The 15658-nt window shown below is 40.2% G+C and overlaps 1 protein-coding gene across 1 annotated transcript in view; it reads left to right on the top strand.

The window, feature by feature from the left end:
• LOC134491050 (alpha-2-macroglobulin-like protein 1) overlaps positions 1-5117 on the top strand; it is a 53625-nt gene extending 48508 nt beyond the window's left edge. Inside the window, exons 33-37 of the mRNA XM_063294536.1 lie at positions 689-779; positions 1654-1722; positions 2367-2469; positions 3723-3764; positions 4387-5117. Of these exons, the coding sequence (XP_063150606.1) occupies positions 689-779; positions 1654-1722; positions 2367-2469; positions 3723-3764; positions 4387-4412 (331 nt within the window). The 3' untranslated portion in view covers positions 4413-5117. The remainder of the gene's footprint in view (positions 1-688; positions 780-1653; positions 1723-2366; positions 2470-3722; positions 3765-4386) is intronic.
• The last annotated feature ends 10541 nt before the right edge of the window (positions 5118-15658 follow it).

Below are 15658 nucleotides of genomic sequence, written 5' to 3'. Positions count from 1 at the left end.
TGTTTTATCGTTCTGGAATGTTGAAGAGGAGGAGAGAACCAGCAGGTGTGTGAAGTACCTGTATATGTATTCACAGCTGTGACCAGGACAGGGGAAGAGATGAAACAGGTCAAAGGGAAGAGATACTGAGCCAGATGAGCCAGATATATTACAGTCCAAAAATACAATCCACCTGCTAGTAGGGATGGACTGTGGCAAGTTTCTTCACAACAAAATATTTCACGGAAATTGATTCCTGCATAAGGCATTATATTGTGCAGTCCACCTCAAATAGAAAAGTGGCAACTTGGCCAGAAATCAGACCCCGTCTCAACACAGCCAAGCTGTCCTGCAAGAAAATTTGCAGCAGACAAATCCAGCTGGCTGCTGCTCTAGATACTTATTCCAAAGCACTTTGAAAACTAACCACAGTACAATATAGAAAAATAAAAATAAGCTGCAGTCCTCCAAATGAGGCTACATATGCGTAAAGAGGTCAAGGCAATCTTGCCCAAATTCTTGTTTGACAGTAGGCCTAGTCAGAAAATGAGGTGGAGATTGTATGTTCTAGGTATGCCTGAGAGGCCATCCAAACCCCAAGTGAGAAATCTCACCCCTCCCTCAGAATGAATGAAGCTAATCAGATTCCTCTTTTCCAGTGTTATGACAATTCTTTGCTTCTTTAAACTTCCTTCCTTTTCCTCTGCAGTTACACAGGCCGTCGAGAGGCAAGCAACATGGTTCTGTTGGAGGTGAATATGCTATCTGGGTATATTCCCGTAAAGAAATCTGTAAAGGAGGTAAGATATTTGGGATCTTTTTTCAAACCTTTACTTGAACATTTCACCTGATTGCATTGTTATTTAGAGTTCAGAAGATGGATTTAAGATACCCACAAAATCAGTGATAGAAGAACTTTTAAACAGCAATGACAGCGAAAACCGATCTATTCTAAAATAACTTTAGCTGTCAGAAATGTGTCACAATGAAGGCTGTCATTACAGAAATAATTGATTGCCTGTAAATACCTGCTAGAATGCAACATTCCCTTTTCATCTTTCTGGAACAGGAATGGGCAGTCTTTGGCTCTTGAGATGCTGCTGAAGTATAGTTTGCAGCAGCCCCTGCCAGGTCCTGCTCATTCATTCCTAGGCTTCTTTTCTCCTTTACCATTATGCAATATGATGTAATTAAATCTTTGTTTCTTGAAATGGTAACGATTTATTAATTTTCTTTGGAACAATTGTGAAGAGAAGTACAATTCTATTTACAAAAATTGCTTCTGCATTGTCAGTTTTTAGCAGGCAGTAAATCCCCCCCCCCAAGTGAATGATAGTTAGATTAACAGGTGTGTAGTAGCTGAAGCTCAGAAGCAAAGTTCCAGGTGTGTTGTGTCCCTAGGGGTCCCCTTCAAAAGTTGTTGATGGACTGCAATTTCTAATGTTACAGAAGGCAAAGTTAATTCAAGGGATAATCATATTAATTGAATCACATCACCCTTATTTTTGTCCTGACTTGCCCATTACTTTGCCCTGGTCCTGCCCACTTGTTGGAGGATGCCTACTCAAAAACCAGAACTGGTGCTTGGCCTGAAAATATTGCATAGCCCGAATTAAGGCTATCCCAGTGTTGATTAACAGCAGTCTTTTTTTTTAATTTTCTACATTCTAACAGCTGCTAGATAAGCCATTGGTTAAAAAGGTGGAGTTTGATCCTGAGAAGATAAGCATTTACCTGGATCAGGTGAGAGCTAAGAATATCTCTGTCCAATTTGCCATAAACCAGAGAGAAATGGAGAAAGCACTCTGTAGTATTCATTCAGGTGATAGCCCTGTGGGAATGGAGGAAAGCTGGCATGGATCTAAGGCAGGGCTTCTCAGCCAGGGTTCCACGAGAGGTCACTAGGGGTTCCCTGGGAGATCACGATTTATTTAAAAAATTATTTCAAATTCGGGCAACTTCACATTAAAGAGGTAAATTTCATTCTTTATTTTTACTTTAAGAACACTGTTAGTGCGTATATACAGGCCTACACATGAAGCAAATATAATGATTTTGTAATGTGTGGTCTATATTTCAGCCTGAATGTGCAGGGGTTCCCCGAGGCCTTAAAAATATTTCACGGATTCCTCCAGGGTCAAAAGGTTGAGAAAGGCGATCTAGGACATTATCTGTAGTCTAAAGGGCCAGGGAGTAGCTGTATGTAACTGGGCGCCCTTTCCTCATTTTTACTTAATAGTTAACCAGAATTAGAATTCTGAGGAACTCAAAGCTTCTCTGCCCCTTTGCAACGGTTCTAATACAAACATTACCCTACTAATATTTTGTTGTTATTCCCTAATGGATCAACATAGCTTTTTGCATTGTTTTCTCCTCTTCCATTCCAGTTGGATAATAATGTTCAAAGCTATAGCTTCTTTGTGGAGCAGGAAACAGAAGTGTGGGATCTGAAGGCAGCCATAGTGAAAGTCTACGATTATTATCATCCAGGTAAGCGTTCCAGTCGTAAAAGAAATGGGTTTAATTGATCAACAAGGGTATTTATAGAGAGCTCCATGATTCGGATTATGCCCCACGTTTTATTCCAGTCCTTTTGTGCCTTTCCATAGTGACTACCTGCACGCTGCATGCTGATGAACTCTTTGAGTAACCCATATGTTAGCATTTATCCATGTAAATTGCTCGGTCCCTGACAGTATCCTTTCAGAAAGTAGGTTCATTTGCGATTTTTTAATGACATTAGATCCAACAGTAATATGACCCAACTGGCATGCATGGGATTGGAAAGGAGCCCCTGAAAGAAGCATAGTGGAAACCATAGTTTATATACAGCTAGAAAGGACTAGAAAGGGAAAAACAGATGCTGAACTGTAAGTGAGTAACTGGCTCTACAAATGTTTTGATGGGATATAGTTTCTGGAATAATGATTTAACTTACTTAGGTGACGGTCTGCTGGTACAATATGGATTGCACCTCACAAGGACTATTAAAATATGTTTGGCTGAAACGTGCTAGTATGGTTAAGAGAGGCTTACGTCACATCTGTGAAATGTGACCCTTCTAAGCAGTGTGTAATTTCTGCTACTGTACTGGTCACTCTCTCTTCAGAGGGTGTAGGAAGACAGAGGAGGATCAGGTCTCTTTAATTGAGTAAGACAAATGAGAAGGGCTTTAAAATGAAAAGAAAAGCAACATTCATCAGCTGGTCTATTAAGAGAGCAAAATTCAAAGAGTCATAAACGGTCGAGCTGGGCAATTCCTACTTTATCTTAGTCTTCTCATAGGTTCAGTAAGCAACAGTGATAAACAAAACCGAGAGACAGGAGGAAAGCTTGAGACTGATAGAAACCTAATCAGGAATATCTGTTTGTTCTGAATGAGTTTTGGTCCCCACAGCCTGATGAAATACATCTTTGGGAAAGAGGGAACTTGCTGATGGTCCAGCTAATCCTTTACGTGGTGTCTTTGAGAAATTGGGGAGGAACGAAATGCTAGATAGAATCAAGGATTTGGAGGGGCCATTTGGCAACTGAGGCCAACCTCTGCTCAGTGCAGGGATCCAAATTAAAGCAGATCTAATTAAAGCTGGTAGCTGCACTTTTTGGGACTATCCCACAGCAGAATCGGAGAATCGGTGACCCTCCAAGTACTGAAGAGCTACAACCCCTGCAGGAGGGTTTGGAGGGGGTGCTTTTGGGCTTTGTCTCACCTATTATTTTCTCTTTCTTTCACACGCACATAGACGACAATTTGATTACTGAATATAATGCTCCTTGCAGTGCAGGTAAGGAAGAGATGCGGTTATTCTGGGGCCCATTCTAGAAAGCGCAAGAGGGATTTAATTTACAACAATTGAAAAATGCCATTGGCTGGCTAAGCAGTATCCATTGATTTCTTTCTAATCGTTGGCTTGCTCAGAAGCTTTTCTTCCTGGAGAATGAGACACGTGGAGGGATGCAATGCCATCTTTGCACCCCAACCATATTGAAAGACCTCCCGCTGCCCATTTCCCTTCTTACGTTTTAAATCACTCTTATAAGTGTTGGCGGGTGAGACTCCATAGAAAGGGGATGCTTTTGGAAATGATTAACCCTGCCTGAACCTCAGGTCAGTTTCTCTTTGGCTGCTGCTGCCCTGCACAGATCTTGGGGTAACGATTGTTGGTAGAAGTATTTGCAGCTGGGAATGAGGAACAAGGATGCCCAGAGTTCATCCTGAGCTCTTCTTGTGTGCATCTATGTGGTGCCGAGGAACAGTTGTGACTAAGGCAGTGGGTGTGGGCATACTTTCCGATTGCCTGATAAGACCCAAGGCTACGGCAGACGTGACAAGAAACGTCTTTTGGGGGGAAATAGTCCTACACGGTCTCAGGCCGTCGTGTCTCATTTTCTCTGCATATCTTACAGAGACTGCAAAAGAAGATCACAACTAATCCTCTGTTAGGGGAACGAACACTGGAGCTGCTGGAGCTGATCTTCCGCCTTTGTAATTCTTGCTTTCAAAGACTGTAAACCGGTGCAGGTGGACCCTGCGTGTTTCTCTGTACGTTTGAACTCAAGTTCTGCATCCACAGTGGGAGCTCACCAGTTTCCCCTCCTGCCCGCAGGCCCCGCCCAGTTTGCTCCCTGCTGCGTCACCTGCTGCTCCCGAAGTTTCCCCGACTTTGGGTTGATTGAGGAACGGTTGGCGTAATGGAGGAAAGTTAAAACTTACCTTCCACTCATGTATGAGGAGATGGGGAGATGCTGTCATTGCTCCCAAGACGTGACTTCTAAAATCTTAGTTCCACTCCTTGCAAACACATACACATAAATTGTGACAGCACTTCTGGAAGCACGTTTTGAGAGAGAATTTGGTATGTGAAAGGACATGGAGAGTCCTTGCCTGCTTTTTTCTGACAAAACATGGCTGGGAATGGGAGCAAGAGGCTTCCCAGGGGTCTTCCGCCCTCCTGCCCACCTTCAGCCCTTCCCCAAAGGCCATCACTGGACAAAAGAAGAAATATGCAGACAGCGGATCAGATTAGAAATCTCAGTTCAAAATAGGCATTCGGAAAATTACGGTGTCTGAGAAAGAGAAGCTACTGAAGACTGCAGGATTGTTATACAGTTTAAATAAATATGCAGATATACTGTTACTCTTTCAAGGATTGTTATTTTCTGGAATAGGATGATTTTTGGTGGGAGGAAGGCTTCTGCTGTGTCAATGCAATTGTCTATGTGATAATACTGAGGTCCTCATAACTGCTTCAAAGCCCAAATCATTTACTACAATGGTGGTGGTCTCTCTGTACATTTTACATTTATTTTTATTTTATTTTATAAATTTATTCACCGCCCATCTCTCCCCTACGGGGGGACAATAAATATATCTCCTTTATCTATTTGCAAAATGTAAACATCTAATTTCTCCCAGCAGAAGTCTCTATGCTAATTACCATGCGAATTCAGCACTCCTATGAGAGGAGTAGCATACAATTGCTTAGACATTTTGACATACTGAGCCATTTGCTACAGCAGGAACCGTGATATTGAAGAATTTGGCAAAATGGAGTAGTGAGCAGGATGGGAGAAGCACAACTGACACCATATTTTGTCTATGTTGAGAGAGCAGCTCTTTACCCCATTTCTCTTCCAGTGCCCTATGATGATACTGCCCCCTTCCCAAGAGCAGAGTATAGGATATGGTGCAAAACAGTATCCAGTTAAACTACCAGCAAAGTGGAACCCCTGCACGATATAATTAAACCACACGTCTTGTGTATTGGAGAGGGAGGGGCAATTCCACGCATGCTTAGAACAGAGACCTTTAGAAGGAAATGCAGAGAACAAGTATGTGGTGCAAACAAGAGCTTTACATGCAACAGCCAGAACATCCATGTACAGTAAGCTCGAGACAGGACAGCTGCCTGCATGATATGCTATAGCTACATCCGGTGTTGCAGTTTCTGCATTCTGCAATACTGTGTTGATCCAAATGATTTCCAAGGATTTTTCCTGTTTTGATTTTATGATTTTGCCTAGGTCTGGTAAGAATTCCCTGCTTCAGGATGCTGCACTTTATTCCAACAACCGAGAACAGAACATCTCACAGAGGACAATGGTGGAAGGGTTCAATCACATCTACGGTCATGGCCATTTTGCTGACCGACACTAAGGAGCGCTTTTACCTTGCAGCCTCTCAGCCTGATTGTATACAGAAGAAAGAAGGACCACTAAAGGCACATGCAAGGCTTGCTCCTGTGGCATACCTAACTGGGTCAGTGGGGGAGGAGGTTAACCATGTTGTGGGAACACCAAAATGGGATCCAGTCAGGTAAAATTTAAAAGATTAAACTGAACCCCAAATCCAATCATGTATGGAGTTAAACTAACCCCACCTGATCAAGTAAAGGGAACACCTAAACCCAATCCTAGGATCATAGAGTTGGAAGAAATTTGGAGATCTTCTAGAGCAACCCCTGCCCAGGGTACGGATCCTTAGACCATCACAGAGAAATGGCTGTCCAACCTTTGTTTGAAAACCTCCGGTGACGCAGCACCAATGATTCCAGGAAACAGTCTGTTCCGCTGCCTAATAGCTCTCACAGTCAGGAAACTTGTTATTTCAAGTTTGGACCTGTATCTATAACGCTTCCGATCATTGGTTCCTATTCTACTCTCAGGCACTGGGCAGAACAAATCCACACCCTCTTCTCTGTGACAGCCCTCCAATGCAAACCAGGTGGGAATATCTCAGTCACCTTTTTGCAGCTGATGGTTGCAGAACCAACCACAAATGGTAGAGTCCCAGCAGCAACTGAATCTGCCTCCTGGTGCCCGTAGGCTGCAGGGAAGCAAGCAAGCCATCCCTCCCCTCCCCTCCCCTCCCCTTCCCTTCCCTCTGCTTGTGTGCTTCCTGCAGTATTTACAAGCAACTGTGAAAGTGATGGGGGCGGGGGGCCTCAGTGGAGCCTCTTGCACTTAAACAACTGAAAAAAATCTGAGATGTTCCCACGTGCTCCCAAAGGTATATGAACAACTCTTCAGAAGATGGTAATGGCTGACTCCCAAGGGCCGAAACGTACAAAAGATTATTTCCAAGAACTGCATCCGTGACTGCCAGCCTCAGTAAGGAATATCACTGACAACTTCAGCCACTCCCCCCAGTGGACAGCCACCCTGTCATGTATTCCGACTAGGCAACACACATGTGCACACAAAAAAAATCCCTACACGATCTCCCCCTCCCCCCCCACACACACACCAGTTCTCTGCCAGGCAGATGCACACCAATAGCTATACCAGCCCACTACATCCAGGCACCAATTAAATGAGGATTTCCTGCCCCCTACTAAGAAGCTCCAACAAGGTAGAAGTCATGAAAAGATGATGCTATGCATAAGAAAAACAAGGTCATGCAAAAAACACATGGGCATGACAAGAAGCACCTGCTGCTGCTTGCACCACTGCATTCTCAACCACCTGTAGCTTCTGGGTGGTCTTCAAAGGCAGCCTCATGTAAAGTGTGTTGTGATATCCAGTTGTGAAGTGACCAGTGCATGAGTGACCATCTGAAGGGCCTCCTGGTTGTGGAAAAGGCACAACTGGCACGCAAGATGAACCTGTGCAAAGGTCCTCCTGGCCGCAGCTGCCACCTGCTCATCAGGTAGTTGTGAGTCCAGGAGGACCCCCAAGTTGCACCCCAGTCCCAAAGGAGAAGGGCAACCACATCCAAGACCAAACCACCTCAACAGCACCCCTGGCACTTTGGCTTTCATGTGGATCTCTTCCCCCCCCCCCAGCTACCCTCCCTCCCTGGCATGATAGAGTAATTGAGCGAGAAGGGATTTAGGGGTCATCTAGTCTAACCCCTTGATCAATGGGGGGGTCTCTTAGCTGCGTTAGAGCCTCTCTAAGCTATCTATACAGCCTCTGTTTGAAGACCTCCAATGAAGGCAAACTCACCACTTCATGTGGCAGCTTGTACAGTCAGAAAATTCTTCCTGGTATCTCCTTGGAATTGTTTTCTACTTTTAACCATTTAAAATATACATGAGACTAATTAGAAAGATCAATTGAAAACTCCTTAGACACAGATGGGCAAATGTCCTACTGTCAATGTATACAATAAACTATGCGTTTGAACATCTTATCACAGTGAACTGATTTTAAATTAACATGTTTACATCAAAAATATTGGGGAGATGGTGCAAGTCCTGACAGGATCTTGGTAAACCACTAGAAATGAAAAAGAGATGAAAAAATACTTTACAGCCATTAATATAAGATGTATATTTCTCTGCAAGACATTGTTTCAATTTTAAAATTTTATTCTGACTAATATAGTAAGCTGAATAATTTACCTGAAGATAATAGAGAGGTTTTTGCTAAAATTGAACTTCCACAATTAGATTCCTCACAGCAATTGTTATTTTTTCCTTTGACTATGAATGAGAGAAAAGCAATTATTTTGACTAATGGTAAAGCTCCAGGCCTGGATGCATTTTCTCTGGAATGATATAAAACATTTATTGATATAGTTGCTTCTAAACTCCATCAACTATACAATCAGATCTTTAAAAATGGTATTTTATCTTCATTTAATGAAGCATATATCACAGTTGTACCAAAGCTTGGTAAAGAACATGCATTAAGTGCGAGTTATTAACATATTTTTCTGATCAATGTAGATATTAAAATTTTTAACTGCTGTTTTTACTATTAGACTTCCAGTAATTTTTTCAGTGGTTAAGAATGATAAAGTGGGTGTGACTTCTGGTGGGAACATGGCAGACTGAACAGCTGTGCCTGCTAGCTCCACGGGCAGAACTGGCATCATGGCAGTTTTTTCGGACTCAGGCTGGTTTTGTCCTAACAGTCAGGAACCACGCTGAGACGAGAAATAGGTCTCTAGTGTTTTATTACTGCTACATTAGACAGAAAATCCTAACAAACTGAAGAAGCATGTAGAGTGCGAGGCTTGGGTTTGTGAGGGAAAAGCTGATGGAATCGCTGAACCAGCCCTGGTGCATGCACATCTCTGGCATTTTCCCACGTGCGCTCTTCCTCAGGATTTTAGCATTTTTCCTACACGTTGAATCTGCCGTTCTGAACTTTTACTTTTTTACTCTACCAGAGATTCCTCACTTGACTGAGCAAGCAGAGGAATCCTAAGCAGAAGAATTCGTAAGTTGGCAACCTCCACCCCCGCCAGAGGCTCTGAGGCCAAAGCGAGAGGAGGAGGGGGAGCTGCAGCCCTCCACCTCCGGCTTGCATTTCCCAAGGGGGAGGGGGGAAGAATCTTCTAATTATCTAGCTATTTTCCAGAAGCAGCCACCTGGGCCAGAAGCGTTATCAGACCTAGAGAGCAGCACCGATTCGTCCTTGGAGGAGTTTTCCTTTGAAGAATTTCCATCGTTGCCCAGTTCCCATGGGAGCTTGGAGGGGGAGATGGCCTCTCATGAGACTTTGGAGGGAGGAAGGAAGGAACTCTAGAGAGGAGGGAGCTGAAATGGAATGTAAATCTGGAGGGGAGGGTGATGTCATGAGCACTGATGGTGAGCAGGAGGGGGCCCTTATCCAGGGGGGGGGGGAAACGCATGCGTAGTAGGGAGGAGTTGAGCAGCCATTCAAAGAGACACAGAACAGACCCGCCTTGACTTTTGGGGTTTATCTGTCTGGGTTTTCCCACGCTTCTTCAGTTTGTTAGGATTTTCTGTCTAATGTAGCAGTATTAAAACACTAGCGACCTGTTCCTCGTCTCAGCGTGGTTCCTGACTGTTAGGACTGCTATCTTATCTTAATTCAGATTGGAAATTTTCCATTACCTTTTACTGTTGCTGGTTAAGTATCCAGGGGGTGCCATAATTTACTGCGTGAGACATGGATGATCTTAACCAGGCTTTCTCTGACTTCCATCAGGATATTAAAGCAGATATTAAGCAGATTTTTTCTGATTCCTGCCAAGTTATTATGCAAGACATTCAGAGCATTGTGGAAAATACGTGGTCTAAAATGTGCCAACTGGTTGAGGATACTGTGGATGAAGTTGAAGAATTTAACAGCATGGAAATGTCTCTTCTAAGAATGAGATGGGGGCTTCTGTTGAAATGCAGGATGAAATTGACAATGCTGAATTGAAGAAGTTTAACAGAGAAATTGACTTGCAAGACATGAGTGACTTTGATTTTCTAATGGAATGCTATGGAAAAGAAGGGGTTATTATGTATGGGAGGTTGTCTGAAGAGAAGCCTGTCTTTGTGAGGCTGTTTGATTTCTTTAAGAAAATAGCTCTGTGTTTATTATGGGGATATGTAAATGCTTTGGTCCATTTTGAAGTGGGTTAAGGGGCTAAAAATATTTATCTGGATGGTCTTTTGGCTTTGGATGATTTTACTTATCATTAATGATTGGGATTATTAAGGGTTTTTTTTAATAAAATTAATTCATGTTTCTTGTATTATTAATTGCAATGGCAGACAATTTGCATGTTTTTTATTTTTATTACAGTAGACAGGAATGTATAGAATAGTAGTAGGAAGGGAATAATTAAGTAATTGTTATTTTGGGGGGGGGTTGATTAGATGATTTATACTTTTTCTTTTCTTTTAATATAAGGGGAGGGAACCATGTATTTAGTGATTTTTATAATGTGCTAAGGGGTTGACTTATAAAAATAATGTGATTTTGGTTTAATATAGAGTAAGGGATTGATTATGGGAAATTGCTGTATATCCTTGTTGTTTAAAGTTGGAAGTCACTTGTTTTTGTAATCTATTTAAACAAATTTTCTCTTGCGTTTCCACACTTTTTAAGTTCTTTTCCTTTTTTCTTTTTTTGTAGTTTTTTTGTTTTCTGTATCTTTTGTCTTTTTTCTGAAATTTAATAAAATTCTTTAAAAAAAAAAGAATGATCAAGTGGGTGTTATTAAGACTAGACACAGATCAGGTGACATTCAGCTGGTAGTAAATTTGATCAATTTGAATGAATACAGAAGATCAAGCTGGGATTCTATGTGCTGGGGAAAATTCCCTTAGCCCTTTAGTGAATGGAGACTGTGCTCTTAACTGCGAGTTAAACATTGATGTGCTGTGCTGTAGAAGAATCCAAGCTGCTGCTGCCTACCCTCAACAGCTGGACAATGGTTTATATAGTACCCTTGCTTACACTCCTAGGCAGTTGAATCAATGGTCTGGCTGGATGATGCATAACCATGGAAATGGTTAATTCAGCAAGCTTCAGCAATTTCCAAATTCTCACTTCCTTCTTCTTTATGACAGTTTCCTGACATTTGCTTGCCGTGTTCCTATAATGTACTTCTATCTTTAGTGACTTCAGCAATAGGCAGCCCCTCAGAAAGCTATCAAACCTTTTATCCAATATTTCCCCTTCATATTGCTTAATGTGGAAAAAGGTTTTGATAACATTTATAGACCAGATATTTATATTCCCTTAGCCAAATATGGAGGAACCAAAATTAGTTTTTATACATGGCTGTTATCAATAAAGCAATTTGTTATGCACATTTTAAAAACGGAATGTCACAAGGAAGTGAGCACCCCCATTTTGTCTAAACAATGGGAAACAATTTTAACCTTAATATCAACATTTTAACCTTTAATACCAAAAATCCCAATATGGATTACATCTTAGTCAACAACAACAATAACAAAAACTTCAGATTTATTGAGCCCTATTGCATTTGTATAGAAGAGGAATGAATAAATCATCGTACTGTTGGAAATGCAACGAGAATATCACTTCATTAAAAGATATATTTTTGCAATAACCAGAAGTTATTATGTGCTGGGAAGAAATAATTGCAAATATTTCCTGATGCCCATATTCTTTTGAACTATGTACATTCTACATGGAAACTGACAGCTGGACAATGAGAATGGATTCTCTGTGCCCTTCTTATTGCTAAGAGACCACTCCTTAAACATTGGAAAGACACATTTATGGCCCCAGATACCCAGTCAATGGAAGACCTGATGTTGCAACTTATGAACAAGTTACTCACAGACATAGATTATGCATTGATGATTACAATGAACTATTGTCATCCTTTATTGAAGCTATCACGTAAAACTTTATAGGTAGTGTGTATGTATTAAGGCCTTTGATGTATAATTTTGTTGCTGCTGTTGTATTGCTTTTGTTACTGTTTTATTCTTTTCCTCTTTAGTTTTATTAAATAAATGAAGCTCTTGTTTAAAGACCCTGCAACCCTCGTTGATGTATAGACCTCAACAGGCACATATTACTGTTAATGGTGATTTGACTAAACTGTGTGAGATACCGAAAGGGACAAGACAAGGATGTCCTTTGCCCCCTTTGCTTTTTAGTTTGGTCCTGAAAGTGCTAAATAGAGATATTAGACAAGATGAAAGAATAAAGGGTTTGAAAATTAAAAAAGAAGTTTAGAAATTGAGGGCTTTTGCCAATGACTTAGTTTTGATTTTACAAGAACCTTTGAATGGTATCAAACATTTGATGAAGAAATTGAAGGACTTTGGGGCATTAGCTGGTTTTAAAATAAATAAACAAAAAACAAAGATGTTGGTTAAAAATATGACTATAGATCAAGAGACTTGGATGAATAAGCCTGGTTTTAAAATTGAAAAAAGATTAAATATTTGCAGATTATATTGTCAAATATGAATTGTACATTCAGAGTAATTATGTTCAGGAATAATGTTAAAAAGACGTATTAATAAATAAGAGATAAACTTCAATTATCATTGTTGGGAAGGGTTTCTGTGATTATGATGAATGTTTTACCCAGGATGTTATTTTTATTTCAGACAGTACCAATGCTGACAATGGATGTACCATTTAAACAATGGCAAAAAGATATTTCTAAGTTTATTTGGCAAGGTAAAAAACCAGAGTTAAATACAAATTGTTGCAAGATGCTAAAGAAAGAGGGGTGTTAAGGACTTCCTGATCTAAAGTTATATTTTGATCCTTGTTGTTTTCTATGGATGAAAGAATGGGTGACTTTGAGAAACAAGAAATTATTAGAGTTGGAAGGTCATGATTTAAGATTTGGGTGGCACAGCTATTTGTGGTATGAGAAAGCTAAGGTTAATATAGATTTTAAAAATAATTTTATTAGGCGTGCCATATTGAGAGTTTGGCATAAATGTAAAACAAGATTTTCCCCTGAAGTTCCTTTATGGTTGTCACCCCAAGAAGCCTTTTTCAGAAGAGAGATGAATGTGAAACCAACATGGTGGACTTAAGCTATTAACTTTTGTTGAAGGAGAACCTAAGTTAAAAACAAGAGAAAAATTAGACATGGAGGGTTATACTTGTCTTTGGTTTACTTATGCACAACTAACAGATCAATTAAATTTGGATAAGATTTATAATTTTGTAGATGAAAAAGTCCAGTTTGAAGTGGATTTGTGCATTAATGACAAACACGTTATTGATAAGATGTGTAAACTCTTATTGCAAATGAACTTGGAGGATGAGTATGTTAAAGGCTGTATGACTAAATGGGCAAAGAATTTTGGATAAAATATCATGCTTGATCAATGGGAGAACATGTGGAACAAAGGTTTGAAATTTACATTGAATTATAATCTAAAAGAGAATTTTTGTAAGATGATGTATTGCTGGTATTTAACTCCTGCTAAGTTGTCGAAGATGTATAAGGGAATATCAAATGTATGCTGGACATGTTCTCAAGGTGAAGGCATTTTTTATCATCTCTGGTGGATGTGTAAGAAAGCGAAGAAATATTGGGAGCACTATGTATTATAATTCAAAACATTCTTAAGATGAAACCAGAGGTTTTGCTTTTAGGTTTGATGGATGTACAAATTCCTACAGTGGAAGAGTAGATGATAAAATGAATGGAACTGGCAGAGATGGTGAAACTGACTACATTGATTAGCGAAAATAATTTGTCTAATTTTGTTTCTACTTGGAAACCACTTCTGGACTTCTTGCTTGTGACTGAAAAAGACCAAGTCTTGATTTTGGGATTTGATGATTAGGTTGATATAAGATCATAGAAATAATGTATGGTATAATTAAAAGTAGAGTAAGAGTGCTGGAGAAGGTCAGAAGTCACTCTTTTTGCTATATTTCTTTCTTTCTGCACTTTTTAGTTTGTCTCTCTTTTCTTTACTCTTTCTTTAAGCTCTTTCTATCTTTTTATATTTTATTTGTATGTTGAAAATTCAGTAAAGTTTCTTTTAAAAAAATAAATAAAAACCCTGAAACCCTCATTGGCTTTGGTCGTGCACTCTGGGGCAAAAGAGCGTTAAGTTTAATTCCTCAGATAGTAGGCTATGTTGTGGGCATAGCCCTGGACATTAGGCATTCTGGGCTGTGGGATGTCCTGCTTTGCTTCTGGTATGCACATCTGCCCAGTTGCCTTTGGATCATTTGGGGTGGGGTGGGGTGGGGTGGGGGTCGGGGGCTGCTGCTGCAATGAGGCTTGCTTATTTTATGTCCAGCATTCCATTCAGGTGGCCACTGGGATGACCTGTGACTATTGGGGGTCTTGAAAGACTCCACCTGGCATTGTGCTAGGAGAGTGTGATTTGGCTGAGATCCTCACCTGATCAAAGGACAATAAAGATAAATGCAATTCTGCTGACATGACCTTGCCTCCCCCACCCGCCATATGGGCCAAACTAATCAGTCCTATACTGCAGAATCATTAGAATGAACAACCCAAGTACAAGACCAACACTGAAGTTTTATTAAAACTTTTTTATTTATTTAATTCATTTATTTAAATGTATTTATTTAATTAAGGTAAGGAAGGTATTGTTTCAGAGTGCCATAGATTTGTTCATAAGTCAGAGCTCTGGCAATGCATTTATGGCCCCAAAGTCTTTCTTGATTTTGGTCAACTTAAGTTTCCTTTGGGGCTTGCCCAGCTGTTCTTTTTATCATAGGTCTTATCTAACTTTTGCCAGTTCTTTAACTTACAAAGAAGTCATTCTCATAGGACTCTCAGTGTTTCCGTGATCTCCTTTTTGGAATTCTAAAGTCTTCCTATTGATTCTTTCTGCTTCCTGCAAAATATTCTTGTTTCCCCTCCATTGATTCTCTTTCAGAGGATGGAGGAAGCACAACAGGATCATTTATCCTCAACTTGTACTAATCAATATAGAAAACATATTGTCCTAACTTAGAGCGAAGTACTACACTGAGACAGTAAGTAGGTCTCTAGTGTTTATTGTAGACTCTAGTAGTAAGAATCCTGCCAAACTGAAAGAGTGTGGGAAACCCACACAGATAAACCCGAAACTCAAGGCGGGTCTGCTCTGAGTTTCTTTGAAGGACAGTTCAAGGCCTCTAAACTACGCATGCATTTTCCCCCCTGGATAGGGGCCCCTTCCTGCTCACCATCAGTACCCATGACACACATTTTTTATTTTTATTTAAAACAAAGCTGTGTTTTCAAAAAAGGTAATATCAATAAATGGACAGATAATTACTGAAGTTATACAGTTATTGCTCAATAGAACAATAAAAATAAACCATACCAACCAAAGTACATTGAGTTATTTTCATCATATAAAAAAGAAATATAAATGTTTGAGCTTAATGCCAAAGTCTCCACTATATTATTATTTATAAATGTTAAAAAAGAAAAGCACCCCTAAAAATAATATAGATAAATATTTAATATCTGACTTCCCCCTTTTTTGCACTCCAAGCAATTTGC

Source organism: Candoia aspera, chromosome 2, assembly GCF_035149785.1.
Source record: "Candoia aspera isolate rCanAsp1 chromosome 2, rCanAsp1.hap2, whole genome shotgun sequence".
In the NCBI taxonomy this organism is placed as follows: Eukaryota; Metazoa; Chordata; class Lepidosauria; order Squamata; family Boidae; genus Candoia; species Candoia aspera.
The sequence above is the reverse complement of the archived record's forward strand: the minus strand, read 5'-3'. Positions and strand labels throughout refer to the sequence as shown.